Source organism: Chiloscyllium plagiosum, chromosome 13 (assembly GCF_004010195.1).
Source record: "Chiloscyllium plagiosum isolate BGI_BamShark_2017 chromosome 13, ASM401019v2, whole genome shotgun sequence".
NCBI lineage: Eukaryota > Metazoa > Chordata > Chondrichthyes > Orectolobiformes > Hemiscylliidae > Chiloscyllium > Chiloscyllium plagiosum.
Genome location: NC_057722.1, coordinates 51923350 through 51938499, shown reverse-complemented (window position 1 = coordinate 51938499; position 15150 = coordinate 51923350). Strand labels below are relative to the sequence as shown.

The 15150-nt window shown below is 36.7% G+C and overlaps 1 protein-coding gene across 1 annotated transcript in view; it reads left to right on the top strand.

Moving 5' to 3' along the window:
- Positions 1 to 9108, top strand: part of chrnd (cholinergic receptor, nicotinic, delta (muscle)) — a 55057-nt gene extending 45949 nt beyond the window's left edge. The window contains exons 10-12 of the mRNA XM_043702384.1: positions 1974 to 2190; positions 2812 to 2936; positions 8439 to 9108. Coding sequence (XP_043558319.1) covers positions 1974 to 2190; positions 2812 to 2936; positions 8439 to 8621 — 525 coding nt within the window. The 3' untranslated portion in view covers positions 8622 to 9108. The remainder of the gene's footprint in view (positions 1 to 1973; positions 2191 to 2811; positions 2937 to 8438) is intronic.
- The last annotated feature ends 6042 nt before the right edge of the window (positions 9109 to 15150 follow it).

The window sequence follows — 15150 nt, the reverse complement described above, 5'->3', positions numbered from 1 at the left end:
ACTTAATGGTAAGGTCCTAGGGAGTGTTGCTGAACAAAGAGACCTTGGAGTGCAGGTTCATAGCTCCTTGAAAGTGGAGTCCCAGGTAGTTAGGATAGTGAAGAAGGCGTTTGGTATGCTTTCCTTTATTGGTCAGAGTATTGAATACAGGAGTTGGGATGTCATGTTGTGGCTGTACAGGACATTGGTTAGGCCACTGTTGGAATATTGTGTGCAATTCTGATTTCCTTCCGATCAGAAAGATGTTGTGAAACTTGAAAGGGTTCAGAAAAGATTTGTAAGGATTTTGCCAGAGTTGGAGGATTTGAGCTATAAGGAGAGGTTGAATCGGCTGGGGCTGTTTTCTCTGGAGTATCAGAGGCTGAGGGGTGACCTTATAGAGGTTTATAAAATCATGAGGGGCATGGATAGGATAAATAGACAAGGTCTTTTCCCTGGGATGAGGGAGTCCTGAACTAGAGGGCATAGGTTTAGGGTGAGAGGGGAAAGATATAAATGAAATTTAAGGGGCAACGTTTTCACGCAGAGGGTGGTGCATGTACGGAATGTGCTGCCAGAGGAAGTGGTGGAGGTTGGTACAATTACAGCATTTAAAAGGCAACTGGATGAGTATATGAATAGGAAGGGTTTGGAGGAATATGGGCTGGATGCTGGCAGGTGGGACTAGATTGGGGTGGGATATCTGGTCAGCATGGACAAGTTGGACCGTAGGGTCTGTTTCCGTGCTGTACATTTCTATGACTCCTTGCTTCAGTTTGAAAAAATGAATTAAAATGAAACACTAAAAACTCTGACATCAACAGACTATTAAAACAATGTCTATCCGAAACTATTTTGTAAAGTAGAAATGTACAGGTCAGAATTCCTCAATCTGACATTAAAGTGGCACAGGAGAAAGCAATCAGGATTAGATGGACTCAGGTGGATTCAATAATTCTGTTTGGCCCAGTACAGAATGAAAATATCTTGGTGACCCACTGGCGGAAAGAAGCAGAAAATATAATGCTGAGAAACTACACTGAGGTCTTCAGTACCACCAAGCCTTGAATTGCATCTGTCGTACTAACTGATTTCACTGGAATCTGTTTTGAACCTTCTGAGGCATATAACACCAAAAGGAAGAGTTTAGTTTTTATTACTCCATTGATTGTCCTCTCCTCAAAACAATAGATCTCTCCTTGGTATTAGCTCCGAGGGCTCCAATGGCCTTTGCGCTGCCAAACAAATGGCCATTTTTCAGTTTCACAGGCAACAGAGAGGGCAGGCTTCTACAGGGCATATCCAGTCCTGTTTTCACCTATCAACTATACATGTATACTTTCCAATGGAGCTCCTGGCTCACAATTGGGTGAGATTGAAGGACCACATTTTCCCCACTTAAACTCAATATGAATGAGGTCAACTGCCTTTTTCTGCTCAGATCAAACATAAATTGGGAACTAAACTTGGAATATTTTGTCCTGTAGAAGTCATTGCTCATTGTATAGTCTCAGTTGTTCATCAAGGAAAGCCTTGGTCGAAAGTTTCAAGTTGAAATCATTTTTATTTTGCTTTTATGCTTCATTTCCCAACAAAGAGATTGTCAGTGTGTCTATTTCCAGGCTTATGGTAGGATTTCTCTTGAACCAGTCACTCAAAGCATGCTGCAGTGGCATAATGCTCAATTGATTTTCTCTCCTGTCTTTTCTGTGCGGAAATATTTATCCCAGGCAGTCCAGCCTTTGGAATTTGCAGGATGGAAAATTCTGATGTAAAACTGGTACCTTTCAACTGGAAAGCAAAGTACACTAAAGCATCAATATGCATTGTCAGTATACCTTGGTGAACATTAAAATTAGTCAGAGATCAGTAAATGTAATATACAGGTTAAATAAATTTGCACCTTACGTTGCATGTGATAACATGTTTATCATTTCAATCAAGTGATTTCAGTTAAAAACAGTTATCTGTATAATTCTACTTTGATTTCCTAGCTGTTTTTGGAAAAACTCCCACGGATCCTGCTCATGTCCCAACCCAATGACAGTGTCTCGCCTCCATGGGAAAACGGTGTGTTGCAGCGACGCAGCAGCTCCCTTGGATACATTATCAAAGCACAAGAATATTTCACTATCAAATCCAGGAGTGAACTTATGTTCGAGAAACAATCTGAACGACATGGCTTGAAGACACGGGCCACTCCAGCAATTAGTGAGCATCCCCAGTATTGAAATTACATGGATAAATGAGTCAGATTCCATCCCATTCTAATTAAATAAACCATCAAAGGTTTACATGATTCTGTAAAGTTTAGCTCTTTGATACTTTCAGACATCAGAGATTTCCTTGGTTGAGTTTCTGCCTTGAACAGAGAAAACAAAAATTGGCATAGAATATATAATCAAAACATCAAAAACTAATTTGCATTGTCAATTTGAATCCTTTGAATTTCAATTTCAAAACATGGATTTTGATTCTGAATTAACTGCTTTACAACTTTGATAAAAAAATTGCCAGTTATTTTGTTTACTTGCAGAATTGTAGAAAGATTATGAGCTGATAAGAATGAAGCATAATGTTCTTAGTTATAAGATCCAGCTTTCAAATTAAAATAAGGTTGTAATTTATGAAAATATTTTAAAATGAATTTGACTAATGTCAGAAAAGTTCTCTTAAATTTAAACTCCCTTTCTTCAACTTAATTATCAGGGTAAATGGGAGAGGCTGGATTTGATTTTCTTACGTGTTTTGTGTATGAATTAGCCTAACTAAGAGAAAGGAATTTTATTTAGAAATCCTTTCCAACAACAAAAAAATTCATTTTTAAACCAGGTCTAAAAAGCAGTCATAATGATAATGAAAACATTCCAGACCAGCTGTATGCCGAGCTCAAGTCAGGCATCGATGGGGCGAACTTCATTGTGAAACACATTAAGGAAAAGAATGACTATGATGAGGTAAGGTCTGATGAACTAGAAAGTCATGCAGTAATCAAACCTTTCTTCAATTGATCTCTCTTGCACTTAGAAGTGAAATTTTAATAATATTCTCACAGATGGGAATTGATTTCAAAGGCATTACAGGATGATGGGAAACAGTGAATAAATGGAGAGAGAGAGTGGGGATACATAACGAAAAAGGTGTAAAGGTCACTCAACTTGAAATATTAACTCTGATTTCTCTCCACACATGCTGCCAGAACTGCTGAGCTTTTCCAGCAATTTCTGTTTTTGTTTCTGAAGTTTGAAGATGCCTTTGAAAGAGAAAGGATTAGCTACAATATACACCAAACTCAATTATCACAGCAAAAAAAACACATTCCTGAAATCTGAAATGTGAACAGAAAACGGTAGAAAAGTTCTGAAGTTCGGGCAATATCTATGGAAAAAGGAACAGAATTAACATTTGACTTTGACAATCTTTTGTTATTTATTTGAATCATTATTTGTTGTGGGACCAATATCTACTCACTGAAGAAAAAGTGATACCCAGCGAATAATAAAAGTTTATTGTAATGATCTACAGGAAAAGCCATAACAATGGATTAAATTGCACAGAGCGATGTTTCGGGGATTGTGTTTGCCATATTAATAATATTGGCTTAAGAATCAGCGATTAGTTTATTCCATGGCAAGTTGATTTAAAATAATAAAATACAGACTGTATCTTCTGACATCCCTGAAAGGTTCATATTTGCATATGTGGAATGTTCTGCACATGTACACTTTGTGAAACACTCTGCCAGTAAAATAATATGGTGGCACCCAAATATTCACAATAAATATTAGTGAGGTCAGTACTGGCAGGGGTACTGTGCATGCACATTTTGCATATGTACTGAGAACATTTTGGGGGTGCCATCAACCTTCTCTAAATTACAAGTTATAAAATGATCCTTATAGTTTCAGTCCTGATGCACTCTCAGTCAAACTGGCTGGTAGGGGGAGTAGCACAGCACCTGGAGTCCTTAGACATAAAATCTTTGAAAGGCAAGGAAATATATTCAACATCTCCTTGCTTTACAAAAGAAAGTGTAACTATTTACAATAAGTGAGCTATAAGTCTCAATCGTGTGTAGGTAGTTTACTGACATGTCCAGATCGAGCAATGGCGCCTTTGCCTAGCGGTGACATTCATTTCAATAGTTACCTATAATAATTTCTATTGTTCCTGTTTGTCAAGTTTTTTTTTCCTTGGAATCCTCACCTCTTCCATTTGTTGCTTCAGTTGTTTTTTGGTTTCACCAATGCCCCACTTGAGTCCTTTCACTAGAGCATCACTACTGGCATATATTTCAGAACTATTAGGAGTAGAAAGTAGTCCTTTCAGCCTTTTGAGCCTGCTCCACCATTCAGTATGATCATAGCTGCTCATCCAACTCCGCTTTCTAACATAATCATTGATTCCTTTAGCTCTAAGAACTATATCTAACTCTCTCAATGTTTTGGCCTCCACCACTTTCTGTGGCAGAGAATTCCACAGGCTCATCACTCTCTGGGTGAAGAAATTTCTCCTCATTTCAGTCCTAAATGGCCTACACTACATCCTTAGACTATGATCCCTGGTTCTGGACTCCTTGCTTATCAGAAACTCCCTTCCTGTATTACCCGTCCAATCCTGATAGAGTTCTATAGTTTCCATGAGATCCCTCCCTGCCTGTCAATCTCAGAGATGTTTTGCAGCTCCTTGCTTGTGCTGTAAATCTCCACCTGTTCTGCAAGTCTGCAACTTCATCTAGCATTGTTTTATCTCAAGCCAATGTTTTGGTATCTGCCTGTAGAAAGTCTGATTTGCCTAGTATGCACTTTTGTCCAGATCTTTCCAAAAACTGATTGCCTTGTAATGCTGGTAGTTTACCTTGTATTCCTTCTTATTCTTTCACCTCTTCATTCATCCTACTGAGCTGAAAGGCTTCATCTCCATGATGTTATTCTCAAATTTGGATTTCTCCTGAGCTATTGTTCAGCCTTTTGTTCCTGAATTTTTAATTCGTATGCAGATTTTTTCCTTTTTTTTAAATTTAAAAAGAAAAGCTGCTGCACTTTTAAATTGTTTGAAGGCTTAAATGTCTTCAAATTGTCACAATAAAGCTCTTGATTATTCTCAAGGCTTTTAATCTCCTCATTCATCTTATCTCTATGACCCTAAACAGCAGAGAACTATCCTTCTTACTTTCTCTTTAACTTGAAACAAAGTGATACATTCACACCTTTTTCCATTTTAATATCATAAGCTTCCTTAGATTCGGAAAATGTTCCATCAGGTTGGAAAATACTGAGTGCAACTGCTCCATTGTAGAATCTGAAGAGACAGAAAGCAGAGAATTGCAGGCCAGTTAGCCTAATGTCTGTTGTAGGGAATTTATTATTTATTGTTAGAAAGATTATTAATAGGACACTTTGAAAATCTTGAAACAAACAGGCAAACACGATGCGATTATATGAGAGGAAAATCATGTTTGAGAAATTTGATGGAGTTCTGTGTGAAAGTGAAATGTGGATAAAGAGGAACTTATGTATGTAGTGTACTTCAATTTCCACTTGAAAATTTGCCAAAACAAAAATTACTGTGCAAACTATGAGCTTATATTGCAGGGAGTAACATACTAATAAATATAGATGATTAGTTGGTTAACAGAAGTCAAAGAGTAGGTATAAATGAATTATTTTCAAATTAGTGAGATATAATTAGTGGAGGGGTTAATGCTATGGATCCAACTATTTATATTCCACATCAGTGACTTGTATGAAGCGACCAAATGTACGGCTGTTAAATTTCTGGATGACAAAGATAGGCAGGTAAGTAAGTTGTGAAGAGGATTGAAATACTGTCAAGAGGCCTAGAAAAAAGTTCCCTGACAGAATACAGTAAAATGTGAACTTGTCCACCTTGGCAAAAAGAATTTTAAAAAATCATATTATTTAAGTGTGAAAAGATTGCCAAACTCTGAGTATAGAGGATCTTGGTCTTCTCATACATAAATCACAAAAACGTTTGATTGTTGGTACAGCATGTGATTAGGAAGGCAAATTGAATGTCATATATTGCACGAGAAATGCAATATAGAGCTAATTAATATAGTTAATAGCATCTTGCTATTTGTGGGAATTTATTGCATATAGTTTTGTTATCCTATTTCCTACAATACTAAAGTGACATTGAATTCTTCATTTTTTGATTTTAATTTTTAGTTGTTTTGATTTGGAACTGTGAACTTCAAACTGAGAGCTGAAGGTGACCTTAGGACTGTGAACAGCAGCTTATTTTAATAAAAAGAGAACAAATGATTATATGTTCATTAGGTCAAGCCTATAAATTAATTGCAGGTTGCTTTTTGTTCAAGTACTCAAGACATTTGGTTCCAGACAAGCATTATGTTCAAACAGATATCAGCTGTCTGAATATTAGCTGGGGCCTCATAGGGAGTTATAGTGCCAATCAGTCTAATAAACAGAATGAGGAACAAACAGAAAGAAAAAAAAAGTTTGAACTCACTTTTGAGCTGTGTTTAAATCAAAAATATTGCACCTGTGTATGTTGCAGGATGGAAGTTTGATTGCTCCCTGGTTGTTCTCCCATTGTTAATTTACTGAATGTTTGATGAATTGAATCGCAGTTTTAATTATTAAGTGAATATTCCTTGGAGCCCACTGGAAGATTGTTGCATGCATTGGCATCTTCATAAACCAAGCGAGATGCAATTCCATGTGATGTTATGGATTGTGGAGTCTGCTTAACTGGCCTGTTAAATCTTATTTAATTTTTCTTTTGATGAATCTCTTAATTGTGTTTGTTTATACGTCCGTCTTTGTGTGAATGGGATCTAGAATCAAAGAAGATTGGGTTTAAATCATAGACATTAATTAGATTATTTTGTTGTTTAACTTTACTCTGCTAAAGTTGCAGTATTATTCATAAATTGTCAATTATTTTGTTCAATTGAAATGAATTGAATTAAATTTATTGTCACGTGTACCGAGGCACAGTAAAAAGTTTTGTCTTGCGAACAGTTATTCACAAAGTCTAGTACTAGTTATTTAAAAAATTGTTTGTAATCATTGGGGGAAAGTTTAAGGGTCATTCAAAGTTTTAATTTTACAGTGTTGCAAATACAGATATAGGGAAGCTGATTTAATTTTGCTGTCTTCATGTTGTAACACTGATGATAGTTCAATATTTATGACACTGACAATTTCAGAACTAATTAATTAGCTGTAAATGACTTTAAGACATATGGTGCCTTTCTTTTTATGGGTAGATGTCAATTTTTGTTTGATCAGTCTCTATAGGGCCCCTTGGAATGCTTTCCATGTTAAAAGCATGTGCGGCCAATGTCAACAATAGTTTATGCAAAAAATCAGAATATTACTTCTAAATTCACATCCAACAGCAAAGTGATATTTGTCAAACAAATCATCTAATTCTACATTTGATCTAGAAATAACTATTATTTGTTCCACAGTTAAAAGGAATCCAGTCAACGTGAATAACTGATCATACCTGATAAGATCCTTGGAAAAAAAAGTTAATATTAAAGTTGATTTTATCTGTGTTTTGCAAAACTATGAATAGGCCAAGCAATAGCCAGCTGCAACAAAGTAATTATTTTAAATTTAATCCCAATTTAAGAATCTTGGAGTAGCGACTTCTGATGGTCAGCGTACATTGTGCTTTAGCTACTATTAATAATGATGTTACATTGGTCTAGGGCTACCTTTGGCATCCGACGCCCCTCCCCCAAGTCCCTCCTCCCTACCTTTTATCTTAGCCTGCTGGACAAACATTCCTCATTCCTGAAGAAGGGCTTATGCCCGAAACGTCGATTCTCCTGTTCCCTGGATGCTGCCTGACCTGCTGCGCTTTTCCAGCAACACATTTTCAGCTCTGATCTCACCTGTAACCAGACATCATGGACTTAAGATAAAATAAAATATTACTTGCGGTTTTCAACTTTCTAAAAGTGCGTAAGAACTTTTACACTAATGGAATGACATCACGGTGCAACTGTGCACATACAGAAGGATCATGGTAGGTTTCTTTAATGGTGGCATTAGGAGCATACACAATATATAGGAACAGAACTTGCTGTTGATTAATGAAGTAGATTTTTAGGAAATTCAATCAGTTCAAAGTTTATTCACAATGGACAATTACATGAAAATAGTGAATCAAATTTAGATTTGAAATTCCTTGACATTATTATTTCATAAAATTATATACATGTTGGTGGCACTGTGAGAATGTTTGCTTTCATTATGTTTCATTTATGGAAATGACAATAACACATCATTTAAAATGTAATTTATTGCTTGGATATTTTAGCTTTTAACATATTTTAACTGAAGTATGCTTTGAGAATAATGTGATCATTTGATTCACTCACACAGAATGATACATTAGTACACAGAGAAACTTCAAAAAATGCTCTAGACTTGAAACATTTTGCTTTTGTGTTTCAGGAAGTTGACAACTGGAATCGTGTGGCCCACACATTAGACAGGCTTTGTATGTTCATCATAACTCCAATCATGGTTTGTGCAACATTTACCATATTTTTGATGGGAAACCTTAATCACCCTCCCCCATTACCATTTGAAGGTGATCCCTTTGAATATTCAGCAGATCGCCCACGATGTTTGTAGCTTTCAAGTGTCCATGAACTACAGGATATCACAGAAGATACTACTCCATTTACCCCCATTGGTCATTATCCACTCACTCTTCCCATCCCCATTATACACATACAAGCCATGGTAATGTATACAAAGTTGGAAAACATAGCATACAAATCTATATATATAAACATGAAATAAATGTATAAAATGCAATTGTGTGTGCATACCATAATGCATACAGACATACATTGATGTTCTCACAGACAGACGGTGAGTTTTAAAAGTAAATTTCTCTCCCTACTCTCACCACCTGTCTGTAAGCAGATTGTGATTTTTCCCCCTTTTTCATACAGTTGTAGTATATTTCCCTGACTCCTGCTATTTGTAGATTCTGACTTTGTAAGGACTGCAGCAATTCTAATGTAAAATCAACCCGGTTTATATCACACACTCTTACACATAATTTGGAGATGCTGGTGTTGGACTAGAGTGTATGAAGTTAAAAATCACACAACACCAGGTATAGTCCAACAGGTTTAATTGGAAGCACACTAGCTTTCGGAGCGATGCTCCTTCATCAGGTGATAGTGGAGGGCTCAATCCTAACACACAGAATTTATAGCAAAAATTTACAGTGTGATGTAACTGAAATTATATATTGAAAAATTGATTGTCTGTTAAGCCTTTCATTTGTTAGAATACAGTGATAGTTTCACTTCTTTCATGTGTAAATCACAAAACCTTTTTTAAAAGATTTGCATTCTCGGGTTAGCTGTTAACAATGGTGATAGCTAGACAATATGTTGAAGGTGTTGGCCCCCTGTGTTCTCTGTCTATGCCATGATGTTTAGATTGATTCTAATCTAAAAAGTGAGATAACGGAGTTTTACATAAATTCATGCAGTTTTTGAGCTCAGAGTTCTACATGAATGCATGCAGTTTTTGAACAAAGTACAATGTAACTCTTACACATAGGGCAGGTAAGGTGGTGGGGAGGTTTATAATAATTCACAATATATGCTTTGAGTCATATAATGGGAGATATTGAATTGAAGAGGATGAATACATTCATTCGATTAGCAATAAATTCAATATAAAATAGAGGCATATCAATTTAGCAATGACCTTGCTTTTGAGATAGAATCCAAAAAATCAAAGCTGGAGTTAGCAGTCTGGAATTCCTTTGTGGTTGATTGGCTTGCTGTTGGTCAGGACTTTTAGGCAGTTTCTTTTCTTTAAAAAAGTCTAGCTTTTCAGAAACATTATGAAAACATAACTTGTTCTCCATTGTTTAGATGAAAGAAAGTTGATTGCTTGCAGAGAGACACCACAAGTTGCAGACGTTTTATAGGAGAGAATTTTTTTTCGCTATGTAACTCAGTGTTGAGGGCTTTGATATTGTCAGTAGATGTTGTATGGAGTAGCACTAACACCTTAATTGATTGCTATTTCAAAATTGTAAGATTAAAAAGCAGTTGGGTTCAGCTGATGGAAGTTATCTGACCAATCTGCCTGGGAAATGGGGAGTAAATAGTTACTATTCAGACAAAAGCTTGCATTACAGATAACCAAGTCTCTATGGCCCATCTCAGAGGTTAAGTGTTAAGTCCTTTTACATTCTGTTACAGAGTAGGTGCAACTTCCAATTCTATTGTGCAGGGATTTTTTTTCATGGATAAAATTATCACTGTAGCAGGTTATAAGGAAACTGCTAGCATTCCCATTTCATCAAGAAGTACATGGACTTCATTGTCTGGCTGACATTGACTTCTGGGAAGCTTCTGGAAGGTTCTGCTGGGTCCTGATTAGAATAGCCATCCTTGTTAGACTTTTTTTTAGTTAACTAGTTATTAAATATATATATGAATATCTATTAAAGTTAGTTTTAATCTGTTTGTGATATAATAAATGAGAATGATGAAAATGATGGAAAACGTTGAAATCAGCTGTTTATTTTCTGACCAGCTTATAATATTGATGTTGCTGAATCTTTGGCTATAATAATAATCTATTGTAATGTACAGCTGCAGTTCCATAGTTATGCATTGGGCTGCAAATAATTTCCAAAAGGCAGAAATTGAGGTTTGCATGTACAAGGTATCTTATTCCAGACATAAGAATATAGCTGTGAGCATTGCTTTCTCAGAACATTTAAAATGAAAATGTCTGCTTATGTTTTTAAAATGTCCTGGAGTGCACAGTATTTAAAGTTGCTGGTTTGACATTATTCCACAATTATTATCCCCAGATATGTCAACAGTTGCAGTGTACGTGACCATGTGTATAACATGCAATACATTTATCAATATGAACAAATTCACGTATGTACAAGATGTGAGAAGTATTTTTATGATATTCACTCCAGCCAAAGTAAACACCGTATCCCACAAATTTCAATCCCTCGAAGTGAATCAAATAGCTGATACTGGGCTATTTCATAATCTGTACACAGTATTATCATTAGTTTTGAAAACTTCTTGTATAATTATGCATTAATAATTTCTATTTTGCATTGTATAAATGTTTGCTTCAGTTGTATTACACATAATATTAAATTATGCATTATTCCTTGCTTAATCGTGTTACCTTTTATTTCAAATATATGTTAAGAACAATGTTATAATTTGATTCAACCAGTTGTACATTCTGGCACTTACAGAATAAAATTCTTTAAAAAGTAGCCTACTTTTTATTAGTCCCAGGCAGGTGTCTTGACATCTGCTCAGAAGAGTAAGTTAAAACTGAAATGCAGGATCTGGAGCAGATAGTATTGGAAAGTTTTCTGATTAATTGCATTTACATGTTTTCCACAAGTAGGACTGAAACTGTCCTCCTGAACCCAAATGGGTGCATTTTTCTGTGCTGTGTTTTTCAGCATTCATCTTCATTGTGATTCCAAATAGTACTTTGCATGGTTATGTTAATAGTAGAAGTATACCTGCTTATCCATTATTAGGTAAACATGCATATTCTTGATAGTTTAACTGAATTTGAAAATAAAGCATATTAAAACACAAATGAATTTACTGAATAGCTACAGATGTGAGATTATTCAAAATACCTTGACAGGGTCAATATCTCTTTCTCTGCTGTTCAGAATGTATTGCACAATTAGCTGAGATATATTCAATTACACTATGATAAGGTGCAGCATAATGTGTATTCCAATGATGAAGATCCCAATCATAAATATCCTGTTTGAGGGGAAATAGTGAGAAAAGAAACATCTGGGTAGTTCATCTTTGCACCTCCTAGCATCTGGTTAGAATGGATGTGGGACCAGGTGCTTTGCCAAGATTACCACATGCAGATGAAGGAGGAGAATATAACTCTTAAATAAAAGAAACAAATATTCTGTTAAATACAGTGAGATTATGAGAAACCTAGTATTTGAAAAATATAATAGTTTATTTTCAGAGAACTGAGCTTTTCTTCTTCAAACAGCAACATAACTTTGAGATATTAAAAATCTTGAAACTTCTACTTAGTTGTTCTGTTCGTTCAGTTCAGTTCAGTTGTTTGGGTGAGGGAAGAGCAAACTATTGTTGTGAGTTTAAGATTCTTCACTTCTTTGATGCATTTTCTTCAGTATGTCCAGTACACAATAAGATTTACGCTGCCTCGCATCATCATCATCATCATAAGGAGCTTATACTTTCCAGAATCTAGACTATGATGCACTCATTCTCTTGTGAGGGATGTGTATGATTACCTGGAAGTAGTTGTGTAGTTGTGATTAATTGCATTCTTGTAAGATATACTGTAACATTTCACTGAAAATCAACTTTGGAATTCCATTATTTATTTTTAAGGCTTAGTTAAAGATTTTAAATATTCCTCTGACTGTGGTTAGGTATTTAATTTTGTATTGGGATATTTTTGGGAGAATCATGGATTGGTCATGGAAAAATGTTAGAAGTTATTGTGAAAGTGATGGAATATTACAAGCAGACACTGTTAAGTGAATCCAGATAATATCGATACATTAAGGCATTAATTTGATATTCATATTATTCTTTAACAATCCTTTTTTTCTAATGGAACCAAATTAGTTCTCCATAATTTAAATCCTTATTCCCAGAATCAACACAGTATCTCTTCTTTGTACTACCTTCCCTGAAATAATAACAACCTGCCAATAAGAGAAAAAGTGGATGAACTCATAAGTTGGGATGCCATGTTTTTGGCAACATACCCAAAAATCATGACCTGTTCACCCAGGCCATGATTTTACAGGTAACAAGGGAGGCATTGGGTGTAATACCTTCTTAATGAGGCCCTGAAGTAGGCAATTAAATCTCAATTAAGAACCTTAGCCAATACTGCTCCAATTTAATAGAGCTGGGAAGGCCTGCACTCAATGTATAGCTTGGCAGCCATGGGCTGTAGGCCAATGAACATGGGATACAGAGGCAAGGGTTCTTCTCCCCAGGGCACCTATGCCAATCAGAAGCCTTCCCACCTTTGCTAGATTGTTTATATCCTCCTGTAATCTAAGGTTTCCCTCCTCACTATCTACCACCTCACTAATTTTCTTATCATCCACGAACTTATTGTGGGACCTTTTCAAAAACCTTGCTGAAGTCCAAGTAGGCTATATCAAATACATTGCCTTCATCCATACATCTGGTTACCTCTTTGAAAAATTTAAAATCATGCTCAATATTCTCCATTAATCTCTGCCTGTCCAAGTCCAGGTTAATTCTGTCCCTCAAGTTGCTTTCCAAAGGTTTCCCCACCACGGAGGTTAGACTTACTGGCTTGTAGTTTCCTAGCTTATCCCTTGCTCACGCTGGCTGTCCTTCAATCATCCAGCACCTCTCCTGCGGCCAGAGAGGAATTGAACATTTTTTGCAAACGCCCATTATTTCCTCCTTTGCCTCACTCAATAGCCTGGGACAGACTTCAAAAAAGGCATAGAAAGCTAATCCTTTCTGTCTTTCTTTTAAATTGGAAAAGGAACAACCATCAAAAACTTTGCAAAAAGAAGGAAACTTCTAATTCAAGCCAAGACTTAAGTTTAACTGATTGACTACCAAATTGATGATTGCCACAGTTAAGAATGTAATACCTTTGCCAAAACCAAAGAAAAAGTGAGAGAAGTCACCTCTTATCCTCTTTGTAGTTCCAGCTTGGATCCATAGACTTTGTGCCTATTTGTCAATAAATTTCCTACTCATAATATTCCTAAATACCTTACCTATTTGGATCCAGAATTGGCTCAAAGGTAGAAGACAGAGGGTGGTGGTGGAAGGTTGTTTTTCAGACTGGAGGCCTGTGACAAGTGGAGTGCCACAAGGATCGGTGCTGTGTCCACTACTTTTCATCATTTATATAAATGATTTGGATGCGAGCATAAGAGGTATAGTTAGTAAGTTTGCAGATGACACCAAAATTGGAGGTATAGTGGACAGTGAAGAAGGTTACCTCAGACTACAACAGGATATTGATCAGATGGGCCAATGGGCTGAGAAGTGGCAGATGGAGTTTAATTTAGATAAATGTGAGGTGCTGCATTTTGGGAAAGTAAATCTTAGCAGGACTTATACACTTAATGGTAAGGTCCTAGGGAGTGCTGCTGAACAAAGAGACCTTGGAATGCAGGTTCATAGCTCCTTGACAGTGGAGTTGCAGGTAGGTAGGATAGTGAAGAAGGCGTTTGGTATGCTTTCCTTTATTGAGTACAGGAATTGAGAGGTCATGTTGCGGCTGTACAGGAAATTGGTTTGGCCACTGTTGGAATATTGCGTGCAATTCTGGTCTCCTTCCTATCAGAAAGATGTTGTGAAACTTGAAAGGGTTCAGAAAAGATTTATAAGGATTTTGCCAGGGTTGGAGAATTTGAGCTATAAGGAGAGGTTGAATAGGCTGGGGCTGTTTTCTCTGGAGCATCGGAGGCTGAGGGGTGACCTTTATAGAGGTTTATAAAATCATGAGGGGCATGGATAGGATAAATAGACAAGATCTTTTCCCTGGGGTGAGGGAGCCCAAACTAGAGGGCATAGGTTTAGGGTGAGAGTGGACAGATTTCGAGTGTATTATTCCCACCAGGATCCTGACACTAGTGCAATGCCCTTTTTAAAACAAATCGCCCAAAAGCCGCTGTATCTCAAATACTGGTGATCAAACAATCACAGGCCCAAAATTGGACATTTTAAATTGACCCACAGTTGGAGAAATCGGGCCTAAGAGAAAATTGGCCAGACTAAGTTAAATAGCAGCCAGTAGCTATCAGCTACAGAGAACAGTGGAAACCAAGATCAAAAAGGTTACGAGGGTTCAAGGTGAATCAGTTACAACCAGCCCGAGAGTTGTGCATTGGAAAAGTATTGTTCAGGTGTTCTGGTGTCTTCTAGGAGAAAGTGAGGACTGCAGATGCTGGAGATCAGAGCTGAAAATGTGTTGCTGGAAAAGCGCAGCAGGTCAGGCAGCATCCAAGGAGCAGGAGAATCGACGTTTCGGGCATGAGTCCTTCTTCAGGAATGAGGAAAGTGTGCCAAGCAGGCTAAGATAAAAGGTAGGGAGGAGGGACTTGGGGGAGGGGTGTTGGAAATGC